We start from the raw sequence: 12,503 nt of genomic DNA on the forward strand, positions 1-12,503 counted from the left end.
TTTTAGGGCAGATGGCCATCTTTATGTAAACTGTTTTGCCCCTTTAGGCCTATTGTAGATGTAAATTTCTAGAATCCTTCTGACAATGAAGGATAATGTAAAGTACACAATATTTTCTCCGTGTTTTCTACAACTCAATCACAGAACGAATGAAGAATGAAGTAATTTGTTCTTAATTTGCCATTTTGCTGCTGCCTCTTAGCTGGCCACATTGCAAAACATTGTTTTTTGTTTGCGCTCATTTGTTAAGTTTAATTATAAAATATTTCAAACATATAACCAAATATTAGAAAGTTGTGTAACAGACATCCAAGGACCCATCATCCATTCTTAAAAGATGTTAACATTTTACCTCAGTAATAATAATGGAAGTGCACATTCAAAGAACAGAAAGAAGAGATTTGAAATCGATCAGACTGACAAAAGTTGGGGAGTCTGATAACAGGAAGTCTTGCTAAAGTGTGGGGATTGGGAAGAGGCACTCTTATTTATTGCTGGCAGGATATTCAACTGATATGAAGAACAATTTTGGGAAATACTTAGTAAATTTCTCATTCAGTGATGAAAATATTTTGCAAACTCAATTAAAGAGGTGTTTATACAAATTGAAATTCTTTTAACTATATGTGTAAATTCTAGCTCTTATTTTAAGAAGGACTCATTATATGCCATTAACTACAGTCATACTATGACTACAGTCATACTCATCTTATTGATAGTAATTTTTATTTATTTTATTTATAAATAATTTTTATTTATAATGCATTTTAATTTTAAAAAATTAGGGGTTGGAAATAAATGTACAAAATTGAGTACATAATTTGAAAGCAGTCAGATTAATTGAAACAGATCACATAAATAACATAGATTACATGATTCTATGGAACGTGGCATATGCCAGACCAAAAAGCTATGTGCTGGATCAAAATTAGAGAGCTTGATTCTAAGACTTTTGTAAGTTGTACTTTTAAAGAAAGTGAATGGCAAAGTTCCAAAACTACTTCAACTGTAGAAAAGAATTGCTTTAATTGCATAAATACATTAGGGAGGGTATGAACAGCCCCCATGCTTTCCACTATATGGTGTCTTATTTCACACTTTTTAAGGTTTACACAACAGTTAGGCAGTACCTGAATCACTTCCCATGGTGCCTGAATCACTGCCCATGTTGCTGTTATGTCCAAGACTTTCATCTAAGCAGCTGACACTTCCTTCTGCCAAACTTGTGTCTGATTCTGCAAAGGAAAACATTTTAAAATATTTTAAAAATATTTCTGAGAATAAACGTATTTTAACTGCACACCTCTACAGCACACAGTACATACAGTTCAATGCAAGTGGAGAAGGCACACACAGATGACTACGAATAAAAGGTAAGACTTTCTGGCAAGCGACGTTTAAAAATTCCACTATGGATAAGCAGCTGGCGGGGACTGAATCAAATACATATATCTACCTACTTAAAGGACCATTCATCCAATATGAGAGGTCGGGTAAATTTGTAAGGGTTTATGACTTTTGTCGTCACCCATGTGTAAATTTTGTCCAAAGAAAGAAGATCTAGGCCTGATAATGTCATTTAAGCAAAAGTACTATATAGAAACCATTGAGTCATTTCCATGTAAAATGGTAGAGAATTAATGAATTATAGAAAAAATTAATGAAGTACATGGTTCTACTGATAGGTTATGAAAATAGCAGTTCAGTGATACACATAAAATCTCACAAAGAATTTACTCGGGAAGAATATCATGAAAGCCTGGCATTGCAGTGGCACTAGGAGCTTATGTGAAGTTGGAAATAATTTCTTTTCTTTACTGTACTTAAACTAAGCTTCCATCAAAGAATTACAATTAATATGAGGGGCAAGGGTACGTCTTTCACTTATTAATCCTGATTTTTTCTTTTCAGTACTCAGTGTCAATTCCTTTTGAAAACCTTCCTTCCCTCAAGGGAAAACTTCCCTCCTTACAGTTTATTTCGAAGGATTTATGCAATCCCACCCGCAAGGATCAGAACTATTGCTAAACTGGTAAAAATAAATGAAAGATGGTTACAGATGTTGGTTTTGGAATTAGAAAGACTTGTGAAATTTGCTGTTGGCAATGCTGTGAGCCTAACTTCCTTCCCCTTATTTAAAATGGGGCCAGTAGAGGCACAAGCTATTATAAAATACCTTATTACAAAATAAGCTACAGGATATATTGTACAACACAGGGAATATAGCCAATAGTTTACAATAACTATAAACAGGGTATAACCTTTAAAAATTGTGTACTCCTGTAACCTATATAAATATTGTGCATCAACTATACTTCAATAAAATAAATATAAATGAATAAAATAAAAAATAAAATGGAGCTAGCACAATTTATCTCACAGGATTTGACAACCATGGAGTAATATTAGGTACAACAAGCTCTTTGCACTTTAATTGCTGGTGATTGGAAAATGAAATAAAATTCAAGTAGTTGGTGGATTACTAGGGCAATATGTCATTTAAAAATCTCTTGGAAATTCCCTGGCTGTCCAGTGGTTAGGACTCCGTGCTTTCACTGCTGGGGCCTGGGTTCAATCCCTGGTTGGGGAACTAAGATCCTGCAAGCCATGTGGTGCGGCTTAAATAAATAAATAAATAAATAAATAAATAAATAAAATGTCTTTACAATTAATAATATTTCATAATATTTATATGTGTTAGATAATTATTATTTTATGCTTAAGCTTCAAAATACACTAAATAAATTATATTAAAGAAGGCTTAAGCTATGTAAAACTAGTCTGAGTGTCACATACTTAAACTGGAAATAGAAACGGGTGAAAAACAGACAGATAGTATGTTATCAATAAAATGTCTCTGGAAGGGGACAACATACAACTCCTTAAAACTACAAGTATCTTCTTTTTCTTTAACTGGTTATTTCTTTTTTTAAGTCAGGTATGTTGAGGTATAATTTTCATACTGTAAAAAATCATTCTTTTTAGGTGGATAGTTTGATGAGTTGACAAATGTATAGTTTTGTAACCACCATCACAATCAAGATTTTTCCATCACCCCAAAATCCCCTCAAGCCCCTTTGTTGTCACTGCCCTCCTGCGGTCCCCTGGCAATCACTGATTTGGTTTCTGTTCCTAGAGTTTTGCCTTTTCCAGAATGTCATATTAATGAATTCAGGCAATAGGTAGCCTTTATGTTTGGCTTTGTTAACTTAGCATAAGACATTCAAGATGCATTCACATTGCTGTTTATATCAGTAATTTGTCCCTTTTTATTGACGACTACTATTCCATTGAGCATCTGTGACGTGTGTCTGTGACATCTCCCTTCCAACTTGGATAAGCCCATTTAGCTTGGGAAATATAATGAAATTACAGCCAATGCCAATTAACTATGTAAGATAGCTTTCTTAAAAGTTAAAAAAAAGCTTACAAGAAATTTGTAAAAAAAAAAATTGTCAATGGACTTACATACTGTTTAAATATAATAGCACAACACAAATATACTCATGTGAAAATACTGTGCTTATCAGTTGTCGTAGATTAGCTTTGAAACTCATATTTGAGGAATCCCTTATGATCACACGGGAAAGCCTGTGTATCTCACTGAGAGATTTTAAATATGGCACTTTGCAATTCCCAGAGGTATGCCTTGTTAGGAACTCAGAGGCGAGTGTGGGATAGAACTGTCAAGTAGGAGAGCATTTTGGGCAGATATACTGATGAAAAGAGAATATGAGTTGTAAGGAAAAAGCAAGGTGTAAAATGAGATGGGGAAAATGTCACTGCAAGGATAATTCTAGATCTAGAAAGAGAGACCAAGATTTTTAAGGCAAAAAAAGTGAATTTTGACTTGCTTTTCACTTGTTTTAAATGTGGTATTGAGAACTGAAGACAATGCCAAAAACACTGAAAAACACTAACAAATATTATCTAAAACTGAGCACTGTATCTTTAAGTTTTCCACTAAGTATAGTCCAGATGGAAATTATACTTGATTTTCATTTCATTTTCTAATCACTAGCAGTTAAACCACTGTCTTAGACCTCCTCCGTGTATATGTAAAGTCAGGATTTTCCCCAAGCTTTGTACAAACATACATAAGGTTTGGGAGAGCTGCTTAATGCAATGTGCATGAATAATTTATGAATAATAAAGAAAGGTACTACCAAAATAGGGTATTATTAATTAAGTTCATTATCTGGATTATTTTGATTTAGCAGACAAATCTACAATGTGTCAGAGGACACTGAGCTCAGTGCTTTCACAGATGTAATATAAGTGACATTTTAAGCTCTCAACATCCTATGTGGTAGATACCTATTATCACCTCAGTTTCATAGGTGAGAAACCAAGTCTCAGAGAGGTTAAATGATTTATCCAGATCACACAGCTAGAATGGAGCAGAGCTGGGGGTCTCATTTTCTGAATCCAAGTCTAACATTCCAGTGCTTTTTTTTTTCTAAGCAACTTAAAAAGTTTATTTTCAAAGTAATAAATGAAAACTTTTCATGGTTAAGATGAGCAACTCCAGTTTTTCTCTTCCTGTGACTTCTGAGGTTTGTTTTTTTAATAGATGTTTATTGGAGTATAATTGCTTCACAATACTGTGTTAGTTTATGTTGCACAATAAAGCGAATCAGCCATATGCATACACATGTCCCCATATCCCATCCCTCTTGAGTCTCCCTCCCATCCTCCTTATCCCACCCCTCTAGGTCATTGCAAAGCACAGAGCCGATCTCCCTGTGCTATGCTGCTGTTTTCCACCAGTCAACTATTTTACATTTGGTAGTGTATATATGTCAATGCTACTCTCACTTTGCCCCAGCTTCACCCTCCCACCCCACATCATCAAGTCCATTCTCTATGCCTACCTCTTTATTCCTGCCCTGCGACTAGAGGCCAAGAGGCACAAGAAAAGATGCTCAACATCACTAATCATTAGAGAAATGCAAATCAAAACTACAATGAGGTATCACCTCACGCCAGTCAGAATGGCCATTACCAAAAAATCTAGAAACAATAAATGCTGGAAAGGGTGTGGTGAAAAGGGAACCCTCCTGCACTGTTGGTGGGAATGTAAGTTGATACAACCACTATGGAAAACAGTATGGAGTTTCCTTAAAAAATGACCCAGCAATCCCACTACTGGGCATATACCCTGAGAAAACCATAATTCAAAAAGAGTCGTGTACCACAATGTTCATTGCAGCACTATTTAAAATAGCCAGGACATGGAAGCAACCTAAGTGTCCATCAACAGATGAATGGATAAAGAAGATATGGCACATATGTACAATGGAATATTACTCAGCCATAAAAATAAATGAAGTTCCAGTGCTTTTTGACCAATGTCTAGCATGGCTGATGATCATTATAAAGCTTTGTAAACAAGCAAACAGTACTGTATCCATAGTGTTAAGTGAAATGAATGGGTTTATTTTTTAAGTTTTCATTGTAATGTCAAGTTTTCTATCAATCTTGAAGTAGCTTATCTTTCCAGGAAAAAGTTAGAGATTATTTTATTTTGCTAACTAACATCTCTGATTTCACCCACAAACTTTCATTTACTTTACTTTAAACATCCACAGTTTCTTTTTTAATTTTTATTTTATATTGGAGTATAGTTGATTAAACATCCACACTAAGTTTTAAACTTTTTTCTGCACACAAATAAAAGAAGAGCATTTCTATCTTCCTAAAAAATTAAAATTAATTAAAATTAATTGCAATAATTTGGCTAGAGGTCATTATGAAAATGAACATATAGAGGTCTATTTCTTAGTCTTTTTTTTCTTTTTTTTTTTTTTTGCAGTACGCGGGCCTCTCACTGTTGTGGCCTCTCCTGTTGTGGGGCACAGGCTCCGGACGTGCAGGCTCAGCGGCCATGGCTCACGGACCCAGCCGCTCCACGGCATGTGGGATCTTCCCGGACCGGGGCCCGAACCCGTGTCCCCTGCATCGGCAGGTGGACTCTCAACCACTGTGCCACCAGGGAAGCCCTATTTCTTTGTCATTTTAAGGATATATAAATCTCCAGCTTCTCAACACAAAAATAATTTTGTTTCCTTGGCAGCAAATTCTTATTCGTTTGATTTTTTTTTGGTTTCATAGAAATAGAAGTACTAAAGGAAATAACCCTAATAATTAAAGAAAATATATTGTCTCTCCAGCAGCACTGAGAATGGCTTTTCCAGATATTTTCTTCCTGCATTTACCTAAAGAAATCATGTTACACACACACACACACACACACACACACACACACCAAAAAGTCAGATAAAAAATGTGTTATGTGGGGCTTCCCTGGTGGCGCAGTGGTTGAGGGTCTGTCTGCTGATGCGGGGAGCGCGGGTTCATGCCCCGGTCCGGGAAGATTCCACATGTTGTGGAGCGGCTGGACCCGTGGGCCATGGCCGCTGAACCTGCGCGTCTGGAGCCTGTGCTCCGCAGCGGGAGAGGCCGCAACAGTGAGAGGCCCCCGTACCGCCAAAAAAAAAAAAAAAAGTGTTATGTGATGACAAAATTAAATCAACCTATTGAGTTTATAAGCCAAGAATTCCTACAATTGATTATATAGGATTATCATGTTTCATTCTTTGTATCACTATTTTTCACACTATCAATCTGGACTTATGTCCTAATGAATAGTCATGTGTCTATGATTTTAAAATAGATCAGATAAATAGTCAATTGGAGACTGGGTGTTCCCATGAAAAGAACATGTGCTGTGGAGTCAAACAGATCAGTCTCCAGATCTGAGCTCAGCCACTGATAACAAGTGACTTAATCTTTAAAAATTTTTTAAATATAGATAGCAGTTTCTACTTTCTCCTTTATCGTGAGAATGATTCTGTTAGATCAAGGAAATAAATCTTTAAGAGAAACAAATCTTAAATTCTCATGAAGTTGCTGTTTAAATGAGCTTTGAATATTAGAGTTAGATTATATAATAAGTTTAGTTAACTTTTAGATAGGTGTCATTTCCTCTAGGAAAAATATCAAAGCTAGCTATGAAGCAGATTAGAAAACACTGGTGATTCCTATTAAAGAAAAGCAGTTATTCCTATCAAAATCTATTGGAATGAAGAAAAACAATACTCATCCACTTAAAAGATAGGATTTCTAGAATAATTTTGTAAACAACACAATACAGAACAGCTTTGCTTACAATAATAGTGTCTAAGACCAGTCCATAAGCCATGGAAAAAAACTGCCTCATTTTATAATCACATCTTGAATAGCTTAATAATATGGCAGAAATATTAACTTGAATCTGAGAAATTTTATATTTAACATCTTCTGGAACTTTAAATACTTTAAAATATTTTTAAACCATTTAGAAGCCAAAGAAAATTGAAATTAAAAAATTTCAATTGAAAAAAAACCTCTTCCTTGAAAGCCTTTTTAGATCTATTCCAATGTAAAGTATGCCCTCTGCTGGAGGAATGCTATTATAACAATTAGTTGATAAGTATGCTGTTTATTTAGCCCAAGAACTGAGTTTCATTAGATAAGATACAGATTGGTTCTTCTACCCCTACCAGGTAGTGTCCCTCCTATTTTCAGCCTAAGATGCATGTCTAACTCCACAAAAGATTTCTCCTCTTACCCCTCGCCTTCAGGCTGTCAGTCTCTTTGCTGGAAAATCATTTTGCATTACATTAGGAAGGGGGCCAAGCCTCTGTGCTACTGAGAAAGAAGAAGGGCACCAACAGATCCATTCTCCTGAGAGGTAGTGCTTACAGGGTCTGCACATAGTCTACTTTCACTTGCCAGATAACGGTATATTTATTCCAGTTCTGACCTCGTGGCGCACATCAGCTTCACTTCTTCAACTATCCCCACCTTCCCTCCAGTTGCATAATCCCCACAGTCTGGAACAGCAAAGACCACCCCTATAGCTTCAAATACATGTGCACATATGGGCACATACACAGACTCATGAGCTTCTTAAGTGTGCTTATTGTCATACTAATAATACCTAATTCCTTTCCTTTTGAAATAATCTTTTTTGAGAGGAGATAGAGGACTTTTATTTTCAGCTCTATGTATATGGATTTGTGTGTGTGTGTGCGCGCACACACACACACACACACACACACACGCTAACATTTTGGTCTGTCAGACTCTGCTCTCTGTGCCGGGGAACATGTGTTCCCACAGAATGGAGAGAAGCCACCTCCACCCACCTTGCATATTCTCTCCTGGATCCAAGCTTCTAGGAAATGAGTTCCCCAAAGAGAAAAAAAAAAAAAAAAAAATCTCCTAGAGCCACAGGCCCACGTCGCTATCCATGGAGCTCCTGTGCTCCTGTTTATAGAATTCACACTGCTGAAATGTTTCAGCCAGAATTAAATTGGAATTGCGTATATTGATGTTGGCTGAAATTGTATCATCCATGCCCTTTAGCCTTTGGACTTGGGTCTCAAAGGGAAAGACGATGATTCAAGTACAGGGTTGTGGGGATAACCATACCCACAAGAGTGACCCATTCATTCATTGCTAGTCAGAGGCAGAGGCAAAAAGTCCAAGAGCAGAGTCAGTTAAGAGTGATAAGCCTGATGACCACATGGGAAGTAAGTCTTGGCAATCCAAGGTGGCAAGATAGAAGATGATGAACTGGAAACCTCTTTGGCTGGTAGGCACCCTTAAGGAAGAGCTATTCAAGTTAAGTAGACCTGAGGAAAGTATGGGGAGAGATTTGTTTAAAGCTATCCTGGTAAATATTCAATAGCAGCTCTTGGGGAGAAAAAAGCGACAATTTTAAAGTGTTTGCCAATATTGATGGTATTCATATTCCCACCATGGCTGATTTCAAGCTACCAGCATGATGTCACCAAGTGGAACTGGGAAGACACATGCACACTGGGCTCCTGCAAGCTGGAAGGAGCCCATTCCAGCACCCTGATGGATACATCCCTCTAACTAAGGACTTTCCCACAAACACCATCTGAAATAATCACACATGCTTTGGGCTAATATTCCATAATTGTCCAAACAACGAATGATAAACACTTAAGTATTGTTTTGCCTTAGGACAAGGCTTTGTAAAAGTCATAGTAAGAGAAACCCACTAATTCTCATTGATCCTAGAAGTCTTATCTCCAACCACCCTCCTCCATAAATGTTCCTCTCTAATCCAACTGTTCCCCTATCCACATTTTTTATAAAACGTTGCTATGTTTATTACAGCTGGATTTTGATGTGTTTATTATAGCTGGATGAATTTTTTTGATAGATTTTCTTTCCTAGGATTTTAGTTTTGCAGCAAAATTGAGTGGAAGGTAGAGAGATTACCCATATCTCCCCACTCCCACAAAGGGATAGCCTCCTCCATTATCAATATCCCCCCAACACACACACACACACACACACACACACACACACCACATTTTGAACTTTCCTATACCTGCACTTTTGCTCATGGTGTCCATGTAACGGGAAGTGTTGGCTACCACTTCTGTTTACAGGTCCAACACAGGACCTTCAAGGTGAAGATGAACTGCCTCACATTCCTCCTCTCTGGTAAGCTTTCTCTAAGTCTTCCTTCTTTTGCCAGGCTTCTCCCCTCATCCTTTAATACTTTCTATTTTGCTAGAGATAGATTACTGTCTCTCTTTGAGGACATGAAACTTGTTTTCTTGAATGGGATTATAAACTCTCTGAGGGTGAGCACAATACCCCAGTGCTTGGTTTTCTCAATAATATGACCTGACGAGCTCATTCTCATCTTCTAGTCCTCATTCATATGCCAAAATAGAGAAGGTAAGATCTAACGATCAAATTGAAACCACTGCTTTTGTTAAAACTCTGCTAAAAAAGCTTTAGGCTCGTAGTCATAAAAAGATGTCATGAAAATAAATCCAACATGTATTAGCTGAGCAGTAAAGAGGTTTCTCTCCATCAAAATACTTACATTCTCACTCCTGAGATATGAACAGTCACCCTCCTAGAACTATTATGCAATTGGAGGTCATATAACTAACCTAGATGGCTCTTGGTGGGTTTCATATAAAATACAAACCTATATTATCCTTTAACAAACACCAATATCAGCATCTGTAACAGCATCTCTTCCTCCCTCTCCCTCTCTCTCTCTCTCTCTCTCTTTCTCAGCTCACAATAATATTTGCCTTTTGGATTGCCGTAGTAGTATTTCTACTTCTCAATAATTAATGTAACTAAATTTAGAAAATATATAGATGTAAAGGAGAGCTATCTTAATTCAGAGCAATCCTGTAACAGTATGGGTGATCTCTCACAGTATTATTGTAGACTGCTACATCAATTATCTTTCCCACTAAGCTCTCAAGGTCTATGTGTTATGTATTTCTAGAGATTCTAAAAATCTCTAAATTTCTAGAGGTTAGTACTATAGAACATTATTCTTGTCCTCAAGTGCAAGGATAAATTTTGTGGCATTTTTACAGAGATTACTATAGACCAAATCTAAGATTGGACTTTGGTCTATAAAAAGGGAAAACAAAACAACAACAAAAAAAGTGCACTAACAGATTGGGCCAGAAAGAAGGAGGCTGTTTTATAAAGGTCAATTTTTAAACCCCTCCTACAGAAGATGATCTATGCAAAATATATCCACAATATATTCCAAAGCATAATGTCACCGGATAAACCTAAGGAGTGGAACATATGGGGGAATATGAAAAAGAAGGTACTAAAGTCTGAAAACAAGCAGGTTGGTAAGCTCATTAGCTTGGGTGGAATTTTAAAATCTTCACGTGAACGAATATATAAATCAAAATATACACATGCACTCACAGTCATGCGCACTGTGTATCCACACATGGCACACTCACCCTGTACGTTATAATCGTCCACCCTGGAACAGTGACATTCCATTCTCTTTATAAATGTCAAAGCGCCCTCTGCTGACCAACCTGCGGTACTTGCATTTTCTAGTTTCATAACAGGGAGATCAACAAAGATGATAAAAGAAATTTGGGGGATTTTCTGTGGAACTCTGCATAAAAGTAAGTTCATTCCAAATACAGTAAATTTTATTATTTCGTTTTGAACCTCATTTGCTTTATTTTTTATTTTATATATGTCATTAGTTCCTAAAATAGTATATTAAAAAGGTCAATGTAAAATAACCACTCACTTGTTTTAACAAAGCAACAGTAGCAGACAATTAAAAATGACTGCATAACCAATTTTACTGTAAGCCTATAGAATTAACATAAACCAGATAACTGTGTATTTGCTATACTTAAAATATTTTTAATAGAAGAAAATGAATGTGGGCATTGTGCCCCTCTGATGTTTTCTAGGGAAGTGTGGTCTAGAGAAACACCAAAGTTTTCCAATAATTTCTTGTTAGAAAATGACCAGTGACCTCAGAAAGCAGAATTATTACATCCAGCATTAAAATTCTGTGAATAGTCTGAGAACTATTCAAATATCCTTTAGAAATGGTTGTATTAGTGTGGCAAAAGCAAATTTTTAAAAATGGGGTATATTTTAATTATTAACCACTTTTTAATAGGAAGAAGTTGAAAGGAGAAAGGAAGAAGAAATGCCAGCCTCCGATGTGGAGGCATGACAAAATCCCTGTCCAGAACTGCCCACTAGGGAATTCTCATCTATCACCCCAGGCTGAAGGAGAGATTAAATCACTGATGTAATCACTGAAGGAGTGATTAGAATTGGTTTCAGCGTGGGCCATTATTGCTAATACTAGTGTGTCTTACCTGTCAGGTGTGTTAAGGAGTAAAAAAGGCTAAAAACAATATATAAAGAATCTTTGCATTAAAACTATAAATAATTAACATTTGTATCCACAAAGACTATTATGCACTGAAAAACAATATTTTAGAAACTGATTTGGAAATAAAAATTAGAGAAGTCTTAATTTAAAATTAGAAATAGGGCTTCCCTGCTGGCGCAGTGGTTGAGAGTCCGCCTGCCGATGCAGGGGACACGGGTTCGTGCCCCGGTCCGGGAAGATCCCACATGCCGCAGAGCGGCTGGGCCCGTGAGCCATGGCCACTGAGTCTGCGCATCCGGAGCCTGTGCTCCGCAACGGGAGAGGCCACACAGTGAGAGGCCCGCGTACCGCAAAAACAAAATAAATAAATAATTAAAAATAATTCAAGTCACATTTTTTTTGCCTATGAAAATTCATATTTATAGAATGTGTGTAGCTTAAATAATAAGTTTCTTTCAATGCTACCTTGGTAACTGTATTTGAAATCTTAACCCAATGTACTGAAATTCAAAATAAAGATTATATTTTGTAAATATCATTAAGATACACACAAAAAATTATGCAAATAAATATTACAGATTATTGAATATTATCTTATTTATTTTGATGGTTAATCCTGTAAAAGAATGCCAACGTAGGCAAAATCCTTCTACAGTTAATTTTGCAACAAAAACTTCAGTCCAAAGAACTACAATAACTTCTTTGGGTTAATGATACTTTACAAGTCATTTACATCGGTAATTCTTAGTTCTGAAGAGCAGCAAGAAAAGAA

The 12,503-nt window shown here is 36.4% G+C and overlaps 1 protein-coding gene across 1 annotated transcript in view; it reads right to left on the reverse strand.

Moving 5' to 3' along the window:
• The window catches only part of IFIH1 (interferon induced with helicase C domain 1), a gene marked incomplete at both ends in the record, with an annotated part of 56,257 nt that overhangs the window by 27,934 nt on the left and 15,820 nt on the right, over positions 1-12,503 (reverse strand). Inside the window, one exon of the mRNA XM_079709765.1 lies at positions 1,131-1,235. Within this exon, the coding sequence (XP_079565891.1) occupies positions 1,131-1,235 (105 nt within the window). The remainder of the gene's footprint in view (positions 1-1,130; positions 1,236-12,503) is intronic.

The sequence above is a fragment of the Hyperoodon ampullatus genome (assembly GCF_949752795.1).
Source record: "Hyperoodon ampullatus genome assembly, chromosome: 8".
NCBI classification, from domain to species: domain Eukaryota; kingdom Metazoa; phylum Chordata; class Mammalia; order Artiodactyla; family Ziphiidae; genus Hyperoodon; species Hyperoodon ampullatus.